Raw genomic sequence first — 17,098 nt, forward strand, 5'->3', positions numbered from 1 at the left:
CACAGAGCGCATGTGCTACCAGGGCAGAGACCTTTCCTGCCTTGTTCACAGGGCGCAGCGCTCTGGGAATATCATTGCATGAATTATTGGAATCCTGACTAGGCAAGGAGCAATCTTCTGGGCAGGACCACTGATCCTAGTGGAAATCACTCTCAGTCCCTCCACAGAAGAAATTTTGATCATAGTCATTTCTGCCCTTTCTTCTTTTTTTTTTCTTCTTCAAGGTAGAGTCTCACCTTAGGACAGCCTGACCTGGAATTCACTATGTAGTCTCAGGGTGGCCTTGATCTCACAGCGTTCCTCCTACCTCTCTGCCTCTTGAGTGCTGGGATTAAAGGGGTGCACCACCATATCCATTTTTTTTTTTTTTTGGAATACCACGAAAGCCTCTTTCTATAGGAAAGACACCTCATTCTCTAAAGCAAAACAAAGCTCCAGAAGTATCTAACAAAATGCCCTAAACGTAGCATAAAATTAAGACACCTGATGATGACAAAATCAGTAAGTCAAAAAGCACATACACTGAAATTTTGTCTCTTGGAATTTTGTCTCCTGGAAAAACAGAAATACAAAAGAATTTTCAACCCAAAAAGGTATTAAGGGCTGGAGAGATGGCTTAGCAGTTAAGGTACTTGCCTGCTAAGCCTAAGGACCCAGGTTCAATTCCCCAGTACCCAACATAAGCCAGATAGGATGGTGCATATGTCTGGAGTTCATTTGCAGTGGCTGGAGGCCCTGAAGCACCCTTTCTCTTTATCTGCTTCTCTCTCAAAAATAAATAGTTATTCTTAAAAAGTATTAGGATGCTATGAATCACGATATTCAGAGAATGAATGTATTTGTATTTGGTCCTGACAAGATTTTGTTTCCCCTCCTCCTCCCCCGCCCCAAAGTATGATCTCAAGAACTCATTCTGTAGTCCCAGGTTGGCCTCGAACTCACAACAGTCCTTCTACTTCAGCTGGCATTAAAAGTGTACACACTGTTTCTAAGCCAATAATAACTACATACTTCTTCCTTTCCTCCACGCATTAATTTCAATTAATCTTTGAATCTGGTCAATGTTCCTTTTCTTCACTTTCCCCTGGCTAGGAGCCTGGTGGGGCCCTTCCCTATTTACTGTGGACACTCCCTCACTATTGTCTGTAGCCTCTTCTACCCACTCAACTGCCTTCATGGTATCCTTCCAGACAACCCAATAAAACCTGCCCCACCTCTCCATTACCAGCAATATAATGATTCACAGCATTTAGCCTAATAGTCACACACTACAATTTGTTGCTTTAGCAGCTGTTCTCAAAATTACGTGTGCATTTGGCCACAGGACGAATCCCCATGCTGCCCTTTCCCACTCAGAAAGTCAACTTCCTTTGAATTCCTAACTCAACCTCTAAGGATAACTGACTTCATACTGTGATGGGTATTTAGCTATTTACTTCTTTCCTTCATATATGTTATATATATATATATCTTTTAGTTCCTGTGTTGGTAAGTACTATTGAGTAACATACTAATATCTGTATTTCTTATTCCACCAACTATAGTCATTACCTGGATCCCTAGCCTCCCCTTCAGCTCTTCTCCCAATCACTACTTGGCAGCCTCTTGATAAACATGCCCTGGGGTATTTTCTGCCCACCACTGTGTTCCTCCCTACACGGCTGGTTCACTTTACCACACTTCATTCCTCAGTGGAATGGAAGCCTAGGCACCTTCCCTACATGGTATTAACTCCCTCCTTGGATTCCTGAGGTCCCTACAAGTAACTTTATTAACCCAACTACCAATTGCACTATTTTGTTTGCACTAATAATTAACTATGGGTGTAAGGCATGTTTTCTAACAAGACTCTGAGGTCTCTTGTTCTCGCCTTTCAGAATCCACATACTACCCACCGTGTGATGACTGCATACACAGGACAAGTAACATCATGAGGAAAAATAGGTTGAAACATTTATTTGGTGCTGGGGAGATGGCCCAGTGGATAAAAAAAAGCACACGCTGCACCGGCCTGACAACCTGAGTTTGATTGCCAGAACTCACACAAAGCTGGACACAGTACCATCTGTCATCTCAGCCCTCTCACAATGACATGGGAGGCAAAGGCAGGAGAACCCCTGGAGGTTTGTAGGACAGCCAGCCTAGCACATGCCGGACAAGCAGAGACCCAGCCTGAAACAAGATGGAAGATAAGGGACAACACCCAAACTGCCCACTGACCTCCTCACACATGCTCACACAAACATGCGCGCACACACACACACACACACACACACACACACAAAAGATAATAAATTTCTTTGTGTTGCACGGTATCTTTGTCTTTTAGATTCGTTTGGGATACAAAATTAATTAAATATTGCTGACATAATGGTTTATATACTTAGACCTTCTGATCACCTGTGTGCGTATCCATCTTATTAAGACTAGGGGAGAAGGCCTGGAGAGATGGCTTAGCAGTGAAGGCACTTGCCTGCCAAGCCAAAGAACCCAAGTTCAGTTCCCCAGGACCCACACGAGCCAGATGCACAAGGTGGCACAGGCATCTAGAGTTCATCTGCAGCGAATGGAGGTTGTGGCACACCCACTCATTTATTCATTCATATTCTCTCTCTCTCAAATCAATAAAAATATTTTTCAAAAGACTAGGGGAGGAACACTTTAAACTTAAGGTGAAGATACAGCAGATAAGTGAAATAAGCCACACCTGGTGGCACAGGCCTGTAACCCCAGTTACTCACTTTGGAGGCTGAGGCAGGAGGATCACTAGTTCAAAGCTACCTTAGCAATTGAGACCCTGTTCAGTGGTACAGCATTTGCAATACAGCAGATTCCGTCCCCGGCCTCTTACTAAGACATCTCAAGACGCTGAAATGGGGTTGAAGAGATGGCTCAGCAGTTAAAGGCACACCCATTCTCTACCTCTTTCTCTCTCTCTTAAAAAAAAAAAAAAAAAATTCAAAGCTGAGACTCAACTTAGTTTCTCATTCTGTTTCCTAAGGTCACACAGATCTGCCTTACAACCCAGGTACCCACGGAAAGCACACTACCAGTGGATCACACCAACTTCTCTAGGCAGTCCACCTCATTCAAGAGCTCGTCACCCGAAGCAAGGCTCTCACGCCCATGAGTGAAGCAGAGTCGGCTTAAATCAGCCTGCTAAACAACGAGCAGAGAGACCCACGCTCCCCTGTTTAAAAAGACATTTCACTCGCTCCCATAATTCGTTGGATTAAGGCTTAGGTAGCTGGTGATCCGCGGGGAGGTTGAGGGCTGCGGAGAGCAGCCCCGGGGAGGCTTGGCCCTCCGCAGTAGCAAGTTCGAGTCCTCACCCCTCCGGGTCGGACGGAGCCTGGCGTGCGGACCAGGTGACCCCGAAGCAGGTCCTTGCAGCGACGGGGACGGCGTGCTCCCAGGCCCGGCCCGGCGGCGGCGGGGAGGGGTGGTCACCTACCCGGGTGCCATTTCAGGGCCAGTTTCCGATAGGCCTTCTTGAGCTCCTCCTCGCTGGCGTCGCGCCGCACGCCCAGCGCCTCGTAGTGACACTTCATGGTCGGGCCGGGACCGGAGACGGCACCGGGGCCCGGGGCGGGGCCGGGACCGACACCCGGGCCCGGGCCGAAGCGGCGGCCGCGGTGACGGCGCTGGCTGTCCTCTCCTCCGGCCGGAGCCCGGCGCCCGCACCCGGCCAGCCAGCGAGCGCGGCGGCGGCGACGACGACGGCGCGGGACGGCGGAGGCGCGTGGAGGCGGCGGGCGGCGCGGGCTGCGGCACGCGGACGCGCGCAGGGGGCGGAGCCGGCGGCCTCGCATGAGCGGGGGCGGGGCCGGGCTCTGCTCCCGGAAGGGGCGCGGGCGGAGGTGGAGCTTCGGCGGCGGGGGCGGAGCCTCGGCTGCTGAGGGCGGAGTCTGGGCTGCGGGGGCGGAGCCTCAGCTCTCATTGTGAGGAGCACAGAAGGTCGGCTCTTGCGGTGCACCAACTGGGCGGAGACCCGGCTGAGGGTGGAAGGGCAATGTGGGATTGGGATTGGGTTTGGGATGAAAAATACTCTGCAAATACCTTTTTGGGGGTTCTGATGAGGCAACGCTGGTTCTAAGTCACCCCATCTTGATACATGGCAGCATTCCGTGGACCTAATGCCAGCTTCTCTTCAGTTCTTTGTGATCACTGAAGATCTCTATCTTGCTCTTTAGAAAAAAATGAAAATTTGCAGGGCGTGGAGGCACATGCCTTTAATCCAAGCACTTGGGAGGCAGAGACAGGAGGATCGTCCTGAGTTCGAGGCGGGTTTTTTGGGGGAGGGGGAGGGTTTGAGGTATGGTCTTGATCCACCCCAGGCTGACCTGGAATTCACTCTATAGTCTCAGGGTGGCCTTGAACTCACGGTGATTCTCCTACTTTGCTGCTGTGATTAAAGGTGTGCGCCACCATGCACAAGAAAACTTTTTAAACCTTATTTACTTTTATTTGAGAAAGAGGCAGAGAGAATGGACATGCAAGTCTCTATCCACTGCAAACAGACTCCAGATGTATGTACCACTTTATTGATCTGGGCCACTGCAAACAGACTCCAAACGCATGTGCCACCTTATGTATGCATCTGGGTTACCTGTGTACTGGGGAATACAACCTGGGATCTTAATTAAGCTTTACAGGCAAGCACCGTAACCTGTAAGTCATCACACCAAAAAAAACTTTTTACTGACCCTTTTTTTTTTAATTTTTTTAAATTATTTATTTATTTATTTATTTGAGAGCGACAGACACAGAGAGAAAGACAGATAGAGGGAGAGAGAGAGAATGGGCGCGCCAGGGCTTCCAGCCTCTGCAAACGAACTCCAGACGCGTGCGCCCCCTTGTGCATCTGGCTAACGTGGGACCGAGGGAACCGAGCCTCCAACCGGGGTCCTTAGGCTTCACAGGCAAGCGCTTAACCGCTAAGCCATCTCTCCAGCCCCCGCCTTTTTTTAAAAAATTTTTTATTTATTTATTTGAGAGCGACAGACACAGAGAGAAAGACAGGTACAGGGAGAGAGAATGGGCGCGCCAGGGCTTCCAGCCTCTGCAAACGAACTCCAGACGCGTGCGCCCCCTTGTGCATCTGGCTAACGTGGGACTTGGGGAACCGAGCCTCGAACCGGAGTCCTTAGGCTTCACAGGCAAGCACTTAACCGCTAAGCCATCTCTCCAGCCCTGACCCTTTTCATATGTACTGTAGAACACCCAACCAGAAACAGTTTAGGTAGGAAAGGGTTTATTAGACTTACAGTCATCACTGTGAGAAAGCATGGCAACCAGCTCACATCATCATACATCAGCAGCAAGAGAGCAAGCTCTGAACATCAGATACTTGCACCAGGAATTGAACGTGGGTCCTTAGGCTTTGTAGGCAAGTGTCTTAACTGCTAAACCCATCTCTCCAGCCCACAAATTTTTTTAAAAAAACAATACATGTATTTTTTTTCACACACATATTCTTAGCTATATGTATATGTCTATATGTATATATATACCAACTGTTGTAATTAAGTTTCTTCCTGGGTATGGTGGTACATGCCTTAAATCCCAGCACTTAGGAAGCAGAGGTAGGAAGATCACTATGAATTTGAAGCCAGCCTGGAACGACAGTTTAAATTCCATGTCAGCCCGGGCTAATTAGACCCTACCTCAAAAAAAAAAAAGAAAAAGAAAAAGAAAAAAAGGTTTTGTACAGGTATTAACTCAGTTGATTCAAAACTTAAGTTGTGGGGTTTTTTTTTTGTTTTCTTTTTTTGAGGCAGGGTCTTGCTGTAGCCCAGGCTGACCTGGAATTCACTCTGGAGTCTCAGGGTGGCCTAGAACTCACGGTAATCCTCTTACCTCTGCCTCCCAGAGTGCTGGGATTAAAGGCATGTGCCACCACATCGGCTATTCTTTTTTTTTTTTTGAAGTGACAATCAGAAGTGGGCTTTCCCAGGCTTAATGAACTAGTGACTCCAAGGATGGAACATCAGTGAAATATACATTCTAAGAGACTACTTCCACTTTGCTATCCACAAACTAAGTTCTTAAAGTACATGGTGCCTTTGTTAGTATTAAGAACGCAATAATTTTAGCTTTATTCACCCAAATATTCTAATCAAAGAGAAAAGGCCTATACTGTAGTAGTATACCAAGTAAGTTCTGAAGAAAAAAATAAATAAAACAGAAATGAACTGATAGGCTCTGGAGTTATTTTATTTAGAAAAAGATAATCATTGATTTTAAAATTTGATTTTTTTAATGACATACTAATTAAACATAAGGTGGTCCTGGATACTACAAGAATTTACACACAGAATACAAAATAAATATACAGTATAAAATACAAACTAGTTATCCAATAATTCATTTTGTATTCCCACTGTTCATCTTCTGTTTTATTTTCCTTTGCCTTTTGTAAATCCTTTTCTTTCTTGCTTTCAAATCTACTTTTGGCTCTGGTTTTACCCACTGTATTTCTACTGGCTTTTCCTCAGCTGGTGTAACAAAAACATCAGCAGTTGGATCATGTGGAAGAACAGTCTTTGGTTCTTTCTTTCTCAGTTTCTGAACATCTTTCACTTGCTGTTTCTCTCTGTATTTTGCAGCTGTGATGGATCTTATGATGCGTCGATGCTGGAAACAAAGATCAGACGCTCTGATTAAAGCTTTACTTAGGACGCCAAGTCCCTTCATCCGTGTCATGAAAAACCACAGTAATTGCAGGCAGGTACAGAGCAAAACAAACTGCTTCATCACTGAATGAACAGTTAAGTGTGTCACAAGGTTTTCTGGTTGAATAGCTGTAGTATATCAGACTCCCGAAAACACACAAACAAGCAATCCGGCTTACCGTGTTTGGTGACTGGTAGTGGGGATTTTCATATAAAGTTGGTCCTCCAAAACTTCCCTGAAAAATCTTGATGAGATTTAAGACAAACCGAGGTCCTATTTCTACAAGAGCAGCATCTTCTTCTATGATCTTCAATGAAAAGGAGAAGTTCATTTTGATTTAGGCAAACTACTCCCAAAATATGCACCGGCCATATCATTATAAAATTTTTGAAACTGAAGTAGAGAGATGCTAAAAACTTGGCAAGTGCCAATCCTAGCACTTTCTAAAATCTTTTACTAATTATAGGAAATTGTCATTAAAAAAGCAGAAGTGTTTACTTCAGTGTTTTTTACTGTTGTTGTTAGGAGGGTTTTTGTTTGTTTTTTGAGGTAGGGTCTCCTCTAGACCAGGCTAACCTGGAATTCACTATGTAGTCTGAGGGTGGCCTCAAACTCAGCACTCCTCCTACCTCAGCCTCCTCAGGGCTGGGATTAAAGGTGTGTGACACCATGACCAGCTCAGTGTGTTCTTTGAAACCTTGCTCTACCACCTACAAAACATGCCGTCTGAAATATTTTTCTTCTTGTTCTTTTCCATTTCTGTTTTACACAGATTTATATTGTCTGCTTTAGTATTTCTAGAATATTTTCTATTGAATGAGTCATGTCATAACTCATGCCTCTGTAGCCTTTATGTTTTTTAAGTCTTAATACAATCCCATCCTCTCTAGTGGACTCTAATGTTTGAAGAGAAACACATTTAATCCTTCTTTATAGGACTTAAGATAAATTAGAATCCAGTGACCTCACAGATTTCCATTCTATTTCCTATTGTAAAATAAAGTACGTAGTAGCCCATTAGAAATGTTGTACAAGTAGGTACAGATTACTTAGGTATGAGATAGCAGACAGCTATTTGCAGAAAGTACCTGGAAGGAAAATGAAGCTATTTAAAAGAATTTATATTTACTCCTTCTGTGTCTACAAATACCTTACATAATGAGATTTAATGTATTGAGTTAAACACACATAACAATTAAGACAAAGCTAACCTGAAAGTTCCGAAACCATATCCTATTATCCAAAATGGTGAAAGTAAAGACATGATCCACAAATGGCTGGCTTTTGGGATGATACCGTGGTGTACTAAAAATCTAGTTAAAAAATAAAAAGGTGTGTGTTAGTTTCTTAATCTAGAATATGTCATGGTTTTAATGTCTAAGTCAACAAAATTCCAAAGGAAGACATCTACGTTACTAAAAATACTTTCTAGAAAAGACATTTACCTGAATTAAGAGTTCTTTTAACAAAGTATAATGTGGCAATTCATCAAACGCCTATAAAAATAAAATACACATATTTGAAATTAGTAGAGTACTTTGATTTTTTTAAATTTTGACTAGGCTGAATTATGTAGGCAGCTAACCCATTTGATGTCAACCATGCAAAGAAAGAAAAGACCCCACACGCCACATGAAAACTTACAGGGTCAAACGACAAAAGGGGACGAGAACCTTTCAAACAGTTTCCAGTCATCTTTAGTTCAGCTAAGGTGTGAACTAGAAAAATGGTAACAAAACCAAAATAGTTAGAACACTGCCACAATTATTTCAAAACATTTTCTAATTTTTTTCATTAAAAAGAAAAGGTTAAGTCACACTTACTATTTTGGACAAGGAATTTGGCAGATGGTCCATGAGGCGAATTTGAAAGCCTGAAATATATGAAGAGGGGTTGTTCAATAAGAAGGTACAATATAGTCAATGCTTGCCATCTATGAGATAAAAAGGACAGCATAGTTGACTTATGTACAGATGAAACACACATTTAAACAAACTCAACCCAATTTTATTAATATACTCTTACCACATATAGAGATCCTGTTTTTTCTTGGCTTCAAAATAGATGCATTTGTTGCAGTTTTTCATTTCGCACACCTAAATCAAAAAACCACAAAAGTGTAGTAGATATAACAAAAGAAAACTAAAGCCATTCACAGTAATTCATAACTAGATTTGCCAAAAAGATTTAAGGATACTAAAAATTAGCTTTAGATTTTCTCTTGGATATTCTATACAAGGTAAACTTAATATTCTGTGTACCTCTTTGGGAGAAGTACCTATTCTTACTGTTTTGGTATAGCTTACGTTTTACGTACGTACGTACATACGTACGTGTGTGTGTGTGTGTGTGTGTGTGTGTGTGTGTGTGTGCATGCATGCATGTATTTCATTTTACTAAAGACAGGATCTCATGTAGTCCAGACTGGCCTGATCTTCCTCCCTTTATTCCCCAAGTGACCTCTTCTGACCATGGTCCCAAATACAAGCTATAAAGACTGGAAATAGGGCTGGAGAGATGGCTTAGCGGTTGAGCGCTTGCCTGTGAAGCCTAAGAACCCCGGTTCAAGGCTCGATTCCCCAGGACCCACGTTAGCCAGATGCACATGGGGGCGCATTTGTCTGGAGTTCGTTTGCAGTGGCTAGAAGCCCTGGCGTGCCCACTCTCCTCTCTCGCTCTCTGCCTCTTTCTCTCTCTGTCTGTTACTCTCAAATAAATAAATATTTTAAAAAAAAAAACTGGAAATAAATGCTCTAGGCATACACCATGTGATAATTAAATTTAGGAATATCACAAAAAGTACAGTCCATAGAGGACCAAAGTCATATTTAATTTATTCTAATGTTCAACTTCTTTTTTGTGTGGATGTAAAGTCTCTAGCCCAGGCTAACCAGAAATTCACTATGTAGTCTTAGGGTAGCCTAGAACTCATGACACTTCTACTACCTTGGCTGCCCAAGTGCTGGGATTAAAGGCATGTGCCACCATTCCTGGCCTAACATCTTTTTGCTCTTTAATTTTGTAAGATTTAAATTTCTCTTCCTTATTTATATTGGTTTCTGTAAAATTACTAAGGGATTGGTGAAAAATGGAAATATACACAACCTACTTTAAGGTGAAATAAACATCCATGTCTCAAAGATTTACAAAGCCAACTTAAGAAAAATTTAAAAACATAAGTTAGAAAAACAAGTTATAAGAATAAACTCTTAGATAGGTGTGGTGGCACACATCTTTAATTTCAGCCCCAAGGAGCAGAGGCAGGATGATCACCATGAGTTTGAGGCCACCAAAGTCTACATAGTGAATTCCAGGTCAACCTGGGCTAGAGTGAGATCCTACTTCAACAACCCCCCCCCCCAAAAAAAGGAATAAACTGTTGTTATAGCAGCATTTATAAACTTAAATTTTCCAACTGAAACAATCATGGGCAGTTTCTTAGTGGCTCAGAATGAACACAAGTTGCTCTTCTGGGCCTGTGCACTTACCCTTTCCCTCCCTGAGATGGTCTTTCATGAGTTTCCTCCTGTGTTGACAGCCTTGCTGCCTTCCGAAAGACCTTTCCACTGCAGCTTGGACAAGAAAACTCACACCCTCTCTTACCTCTGCTTGAAACTGTAGCTCAGTTATGGCCTGTCCCCCTCATCAGAATACAAGCTCCATGTCATGACATGGGCATTGTTCTACTAAACAGGTTCCACAGCTATAGGATAAATAAGGCCATGCTACTGCAGAGGTTCAAGTTTCTGCCAAATAAATGACCAAAAGAAGCTTCTCAAGAGCAAGAGAATTATCTTAAAACCTTTTTGTTGTAATTTTTTTTCAAGGTAAGGTTCTCTCTCCAGCCTAGACTGATATGGCACTCACTCTGTAGTCCCAGGGTAGCCTAGAATTCATGGCAAGACTCCTATCTCTGTCTCTCAAGTGTGGGATGAAAGGCATATGTCATCACACTGGGCTTTTAAAACTATTTGAAAAAAAAATACATATATACATGTATGTATGTGCATATGTATGTATATGCATCGTGTGTGTGTGTATGTGGTGGTTTTTCGAAGTAGGGTCTCACTCTAGTCAAGGCTGACCTGGAATTCACTTCTGTAGTCTCAGGATGCCTCAAACTCATGGAAAACCTCCTACCTTTGCCTCCCAAGTGCTGGGACTAAAGGCGTGAGCTACCACACCCAGCTAAAAAAAATATTTTTTATTTGAGAGTGATAGGAAAGGGTGGGGAGGAAGGAGAGATTATGAATACACCAGGGCCTCTAGCCACTGTAAAAGAACTCCAGATGCATGGGCCACCTTGTGCATCTGGCTTACACGGGTCCCGGGGAATTGAACTTGCTTGGGTCCTTTAGTTTTGTAGGCAAACGCCTTAGCTGCTAAGCTCTCTCCAGCCCTTAAAACTATTGTATAAAAACGGCTTTAGAGGGGCTAAAGAGATAGCTTAACAGTTAAGGCGCATGCTTGCAAGGCCTAAGATTCCCAGGTTTGATTGTCCAGGTCCCATGTAAGCCAGATGCACATGATGGCCCATGTCTGGAGTTTGTTTGCGGTGGCTAGAGGTCCTGGTGCACCCATTCTCTCTCTCTCTCTCTCTCTCTCTCTCTCTCTCTCTCTCATAAATAAATAAATAAATAAATCTTCTTTAAAAAATGGCTTTAGAGACTTGGAATGATGGCTTGGCAATTAAGATCCATGCCTGCAAAGCCCAAGGCCATGCATTGAACTCCCCAGTACCCATGTAAAGCCAGATGCATAAGATTACCCATGCATATGGAGTTCTTTTGCAGTGGCTAGAGTCCATGGCACACCCATATTCTCTCTCTGAAATAAATATTTTTAAAAAGGTTTAGGATATAAAATTAGTATCTTCAAAAATACTCTGAAAATTTAAACTAACTTATAATACCTCAAGATCAAATTTTAAATGAGCCACTTTTAATATTGGCAAAAAACTCTCCAATGTGTATTTTTTATAACATTTTACAATTTTGTAATTTTACATATTATGGTTGTTAATTTTTATTAGCATCTATTATGCATTATGCACAATACTAGACATTATGGAAAAAGCCACCTGACAGATTACTGTTGTTAAAAAACTTGTCTGAATAGCACTGATAAAACAATTTTTAAGCCACCAAACGATTGTATGTGCAAGCAAAGAGAGAAAAGGAAAAAAAGAAAATGGGGATGCCAGGGCCTAAAGCCACTGCAAACGAACTCTAGGTGCATGTGCTTTCCATGAGTACTGGGGAATCAAACCCAGGCTGTCACGCTTTACAAGCAAGTACCTCGATTAAAGCAAGTACCTCTAACTACTGAGTTACCACTTCAGCCCCACCAAATGATTTTTAAAATGAGTCATCTTTAATATTTATAAAATTTTTGACTAATTACCTCATTAATCACAAATAATTTATCTTTACGATCCATTTTGGTATCTGTAAAAAAGAAAGAGAAAATTGACAAAAGATTTCAAAACTACTTCAATCAAATCACAAATGCTATCTAAAATATAATTAGGTATGTTTACCATTTGAGGATGTTATCATTAATCTTAAAAATGATTAGGTCTAAAAAGACCTAAGCTCTTGATTCTTCTTAAATGTAAATAGAATAAGGAATTGGGATTAGCTACAGGAACCCTTACCTTAATCTTAAACTGCTCAAGTCTTTTAAACAAAATATTATATAAAAAATACCAGAGTATTTTCATATAATAGATGCATATACTAAACACCACTCTAGATTTTCTACATCTAGTACAACACAAATTGTTATGTATACCATATCGTATAGGGAATGACCAAAAGAAAGTCTGCCTGTTTTCCACAAAGACACAGTATTTTTCTGAAATTCTTTCCTTTTCTTTTTGTAGGGCAGGTTCGCCTGGAACTCACTCGATAGTCCATCCAGGCTGACCACAAACTCACAGCAATCGTCAGCCTCTCAAATGTTAGGATTATAGGCGTTAGCCACTCCATTCAACTTTTCCTAAATGGGTTTTCCTTTTCTATTTCTTTTTCCTCTTTTCTTTTAAGGGTCAGAGAGTCTTTGGGGGAGGGCAAAGCCCACATGGGAAAGAAACCCACACACCCACTTGGGAAACAAAAGGATTTCTATTTTTAAACCTGGCTGCCCTTAAACTCATCATGTAGCAAGGATGACCTTAAACTTTTGATGTTCCTGCCTCTCCCTCCCAAGTGCTAGAATTGCAAGCATGTACCATCACCACTAGTTTCCTAAGTATTTTCAGTCTGTTGTTGGGTACATCTGTAGAGATGAACCCATGGATACAGAGAGCTATACTCTTATGAATCTATTGCAATTATGGGAAATTCACACAAGATAGGCTGGGGAAATGGCTCAGTGTTTGAAGGTACTTGCTTGTAAGGCCTGACAGCCCATCCTCAGTACCCACTTAAAGCCTCATGTACAAAGGTGCACATGCTCTGGAGTTTGTTTGCAGTGACAGGAGGCCCTGGCATACCCATACTAACTCTCTTCACACAAAATGAAGGTTCAAGAAGCCCAGTTGAACAAAACATTCACTTAGGAAACCAAAATCTTATGGTGGTGGCACACACCTATAAATCTAGTATTTGGAAGCCTGAAGCAGGAGATTCTCAAGTCAGAGGCCAGGCTGGGCTACACAGCAAGAACCTGTCTCAGAAAGAAATATATGAAGAAAAAGAGGCCTGGAAAGAGGGCTTAGTGGTTAACATGCTTGACTGTAAGCTTCACAGCCCAGGTGTAAATTCCCAGTACCCACAAAAAACCAGATACACAAAGTGGCACATGTATTTAGAGTTGGTATACTATGGCAAGAGGCCATAGCACACCCTTTCTCTCTGCTTGCAAATGGTAATTTTTTTTTTTTTTAATTAGGCAGGACGTGGTGATGCACACCTTTAATCCCAGCACTCAAGAGGCCAAGGTAGGAGGATTACTGTGAGTTCGAGGCTATCCTGAAACTACACAGTGAATTCCAGGTCAGCCTGGATTACACTGAGAGCCTACACTGAAAAACCAATAATAATAATAATAATAATAATAATAATAATGCCGGGAGTGGTGGCACACGCCTTTAATCCCAGCACTGGGAGGCAGAGGTAGGAGGATAGCTGTGAGTTCGAGGCCACCCTGAGACTCCATAGTGAATTCCAGGTCAGCCTGGGCTAGGGTAAGACTCTACCTTGAAAACCCAACTAACTAACTAACCAATAATAATAATAATAACTTAAGAGAGAGATAGGGTTGGAGGGATGGCTTTAGTGGTTAAGGTGCTTGCCTACAAAGTCAAAGGACTCAGATTTGATTCCTGGGGACCCATGTAAGCCAGATACACAAGATGGCGCATGGTCTGGGAGTTTGTTTGCAGCAGCTGGAGGCCCTAGCGCACCGACTCTTTCTGTCTCCCCCCTCTCTCTCAAATAAATAAAATAATTAACTTTAAAAGAGAGAGAAATAAACCCTGGGCTTGGCAGTTGCTAGGCAAGCACTCAACCTCAGACCTACAGCCACAGACCTTTTTTTTACATCCCCATATGTAAATATGGCCTTGCAATCACTCCACTTTCCATCCTCCTTCATTGGCCTTTGAGTAGCTGGGATTAAAGGCCTGTACAGCCAGTCCTAGATCTAAACCCAAAAGTAAAATCTTTTTTTTTTTTTAATTTATTTGAGAGAGGGAGACACACAGCGAGCATGAGTGTGCTAGGGCTTCACAAATGAACCCCACACATATGTGCCATTTTGTGCATCTAGCTTTATGTGGACACTGGGAATAGAACTAGGGTCCTTAGGCTTTGTAGAAAAGTGCCTTAACAACTGAGCCATCCCGCCAGCCCGCAAAATGAAAATCTTAAGCAGGGCACGGTAGCACATGCTTTTAGTCCTAGTATTTAGTAAGCTAAGGTAGGAGGATCTCGGTGGCTTTCAAGGCCAGCCTGACACTACAAAGGGAGCTCCAGGTTCCTGCGCTAGTGTGAGAACCTTCCTCAGAAGAAAACAAATTACCTATAGAAAATCTTATAATTTCAAATGACAGTTGCCAAAGAAAACCATTTTTAATTTTTTGGTTTTTGAGGTAGGGTCTGGCTCTAGGCCAGGCTGACCTAGAATTCACTATGCAGTCTCAGGACCTCAAACTTTTACTTCTGCCTCCCAAGTTCTGGAATTAAAGGCATGCACAACCATGCCTAGCAAAAAGAGAAAGAAAAATAGGTTCACTATGGCCTCTAGCCACTTCAAACGCTCCACATACGTGTCACTTTGTACCAATTTGTGGTTCTTTACATGACAAGATTAAGTAAATGAAGAGCACATAAGCATTGATATGTAATAGGCAAGTCTACAAATAAAAAGTTAAAGTACATGATACAGAAATACCTGCTTTAGAATGAGGCATCAACATTCTTAAGTCTTGCATTAAATGTCTTGTTCTGAAACTGATTCCTCTGGAAGAAAATATGAGGATTCGCTCCTTATTTTTCCACTTGCCCTAAAGAAAAAGACAATGTTAAAAGATTTTAAAATTTCACACTGAAAGTATGTGGTGTGTTTTTAAATGGAAGTTTTAAAAACGTATCCATGGCCAGTGAAGCCCTACCTTGAAAAAATTTAAAAAATGTATCCATGCGCTGGAGAGATGGCTCAGTGGTTAAAGGCACTTTATAATGTTGGGTTTTAAATTACATTTTTACTTACTACATCACTATTGCCCAGTATCAACCCTGCACTTAAGCCAATCTGGCTCTATTTATTTTAGATTTTCAGCATTTCACACTATATAACACTGACGAATTCTTTTTCTTTCCCTAATTTGGAACATCAAATTAAACCATTTCTTCAAATAAATCCCTCAAAGGCTAAGTCCCTTTTTTCCTTATCTTACCATTCTAAAATAAAAACTATCTTTACCTCCTGAATTTGCTTGATGTAGCAACGTGTAACTAAGATTACAGTTCCCACTAGGTTTGTTTGCAACTTCTTAAAGGAAGAGGAGGAGCCTCAGCGTTTACTGAAGATCTAATGAAAGCACCGCTTATTTATTTATTATTTACTTGCAAGGACAGAGACAGAATGAGAGAGAATAGACTTGCCAGGGCCTTCTGCCACTACAAATGGAACTCCAGATACATGTATTGTGCGTCTGGCTTTACGTGGGCAATGGGGAGGTGAACTTGGGCCTTCAGGCTTTGCAAGCCACCACCTTTAACTCTGAGCCTCCTCCCCAGGGCAGCCCAGCTTATTTTTCACAAAAGTTAACTAACTTTCATCCTCTTAATTTCCAAGTGAGAAAGCAAGACAGAATGTCACTATATTAAAGCAGACAAGAATTTATACTTTCCTTTCATTCCTCTTTCCCCAGAGCTTGCCATCACATCACATGGAGCGACTTACTTACCACCTACTAAACGCTAGAGTACTACGCTAAGAACAGAGACTTAGACGTTAATAAATCATAGTAAACCCTTCTTTCCTCTTTATTCCCCTTCATTTAAGTTTTCAGATGAATGGACAGTTAACTTCAACAAGCACTTCTGCTCACCTTCTTTTGAGTAAAACCAACCACCCCCTCGCCCTGCCCACGGATTCTTAGTTTCCTTCTAAAAACGTATTTTAGAAAGAGGTTACATGGATAACCATCCCCTTTGTGATGCCATGCTCGGGGACACCTACCTTGGTAAGTAATAAAGCAAGGCACATCTGTTCACCACAGGTAAGATGCATAGCGCCTAGGGTAATTTTCATTATCCCTTGAATGGAAGGCCAGATCACAGAAGCCCAAAGTTACAGGGTAACCCTGAGTGACGCTGGGCGACTATGGCGGGATACGGAAGAGAGACACCCCAAAGTGACAACTAAGGAAAAGCACTACTGCGCAGAAAGGCGGGGTGGGGGCACCCCGAATCACTGGAAGGCAGAACACGAAGCGCTTAGCGCCCGTGAACTGGGTACTTGGGTGAGTCTACAGACTGCAGTTCCCAGAAGGCGGTCACGTACACGGAATGTACCAGCAGCGCTGCCCGGGTCAAGAGAGACCGCGATGGCCGCTTGGCAATCACAGCAGAGCTGGAGTCAGGCTAATTCGTCCAAGGCCGGTTGCACGGAGGGCCGCCAGAGTAACCCATTACCTTGCAAACGGGGCCTGGGATACGGTCTTTCTCTTCTTCTTCCACATCTCCTGCCACGGCGGGGGATTTAGCAGGCTGCCCGGCATCTTTGAGGATCCTTTTCAGCTTCTTGGCCGCTGTGGCTGGGACACCACGCCGCTTCCGCTTGGCCGCCGCCATCTTGCCTCCCCTGTCTCTGCTGTGGGCGGTACTTCCGGCACCGCCCTCCGCTCCTCTTTCCCCGATCTCTAGAGCTCCGGCGAGAGTGTCGCCCAGCTCTATGGTCTCCATTTCCGGTC

At 42.8% G+C, this 17,098-nt stretch overlaps 2 protein-coding genes across 4 annotated transcripts in view; both read right to left on the reverse strand.

The window, feature by feature from the left end:
* The window catches only part of Dnajc21 (DnaJ heat shock protein family (Hsp40) member C21), a 33,728-nt gene extending 30,132 nt beyond the window's left edge, over positions 1 to 3,596 (reverse strand). For 2 of the 3 annotated variants that reach the window (XM_045132520.1, XM_045132521.1), the window contains exon 1: positions 3,455 to 3,595. In XM_045132520.1, coding sequence (XP_044988455.1) covers positions 3,455 to 3,551 — 97 coding nt within the window. In that variant the 5' untranslated portion in view covers positions 3,552 to 3,595. Of the gene's footprint in view, positions 1 to 3,454 lie in introns of all 3 variants that reach the window. The other variant, XR_006633190.1, reaches the window with a different exon arrangement.
* Positions 3,597 to 6,198: 2,602 nt separating this feature from the next.
* Brix1 (biogenesis of ribosomes BRX1) lies at positions 6,199 to 17,002 on the reverse strand. Its single transcript, XM_045132672.1, has 10 exons — positions 16,821 to 17,002; positions 15,073 to 15,184; positions 12,079 to 12,122; positions 8,701 to 8,771; positions 8,499 to 8,548; positions 8,320 to 8,393; positions 8,121 to 8,171; positions 7,887 to 7,988; positions 6,854 to 6,982; positions 6,199 to 6,636 (listed from the first exon to the last, which is right to left on the reverse strand). The coding sequence occupies exons 1-10, from the start codon at positions 16,977 to 16,979 to the stop codon at positions 6,367 to 6,369; spliced, it is 1,062 nt and encodes a 353-aa protein (XP_044988607.1). The 5' UTR covers positions 16,980 to 17,002; the 3' UTR covers positions 6,199 to 6,366.
* Positions 17,003 to 17,098: the final 96 nt, after the last annotated feature.

The sequence above is a fragment of the Jaculus jaculus genome, chromosome 13 (assembly GCF_020740685.1).
Source record: "Jaculus jaculus isolate mJacJac1 chromosome 13, mJacJac1.mat.Y.cur, whole genome shotgun sequence".
NCBI lineage: Eukaryota > Metazoa > Chordata > Mammalia > Rodentia > Dipodidae > Jaculus > Jaculus jaculus.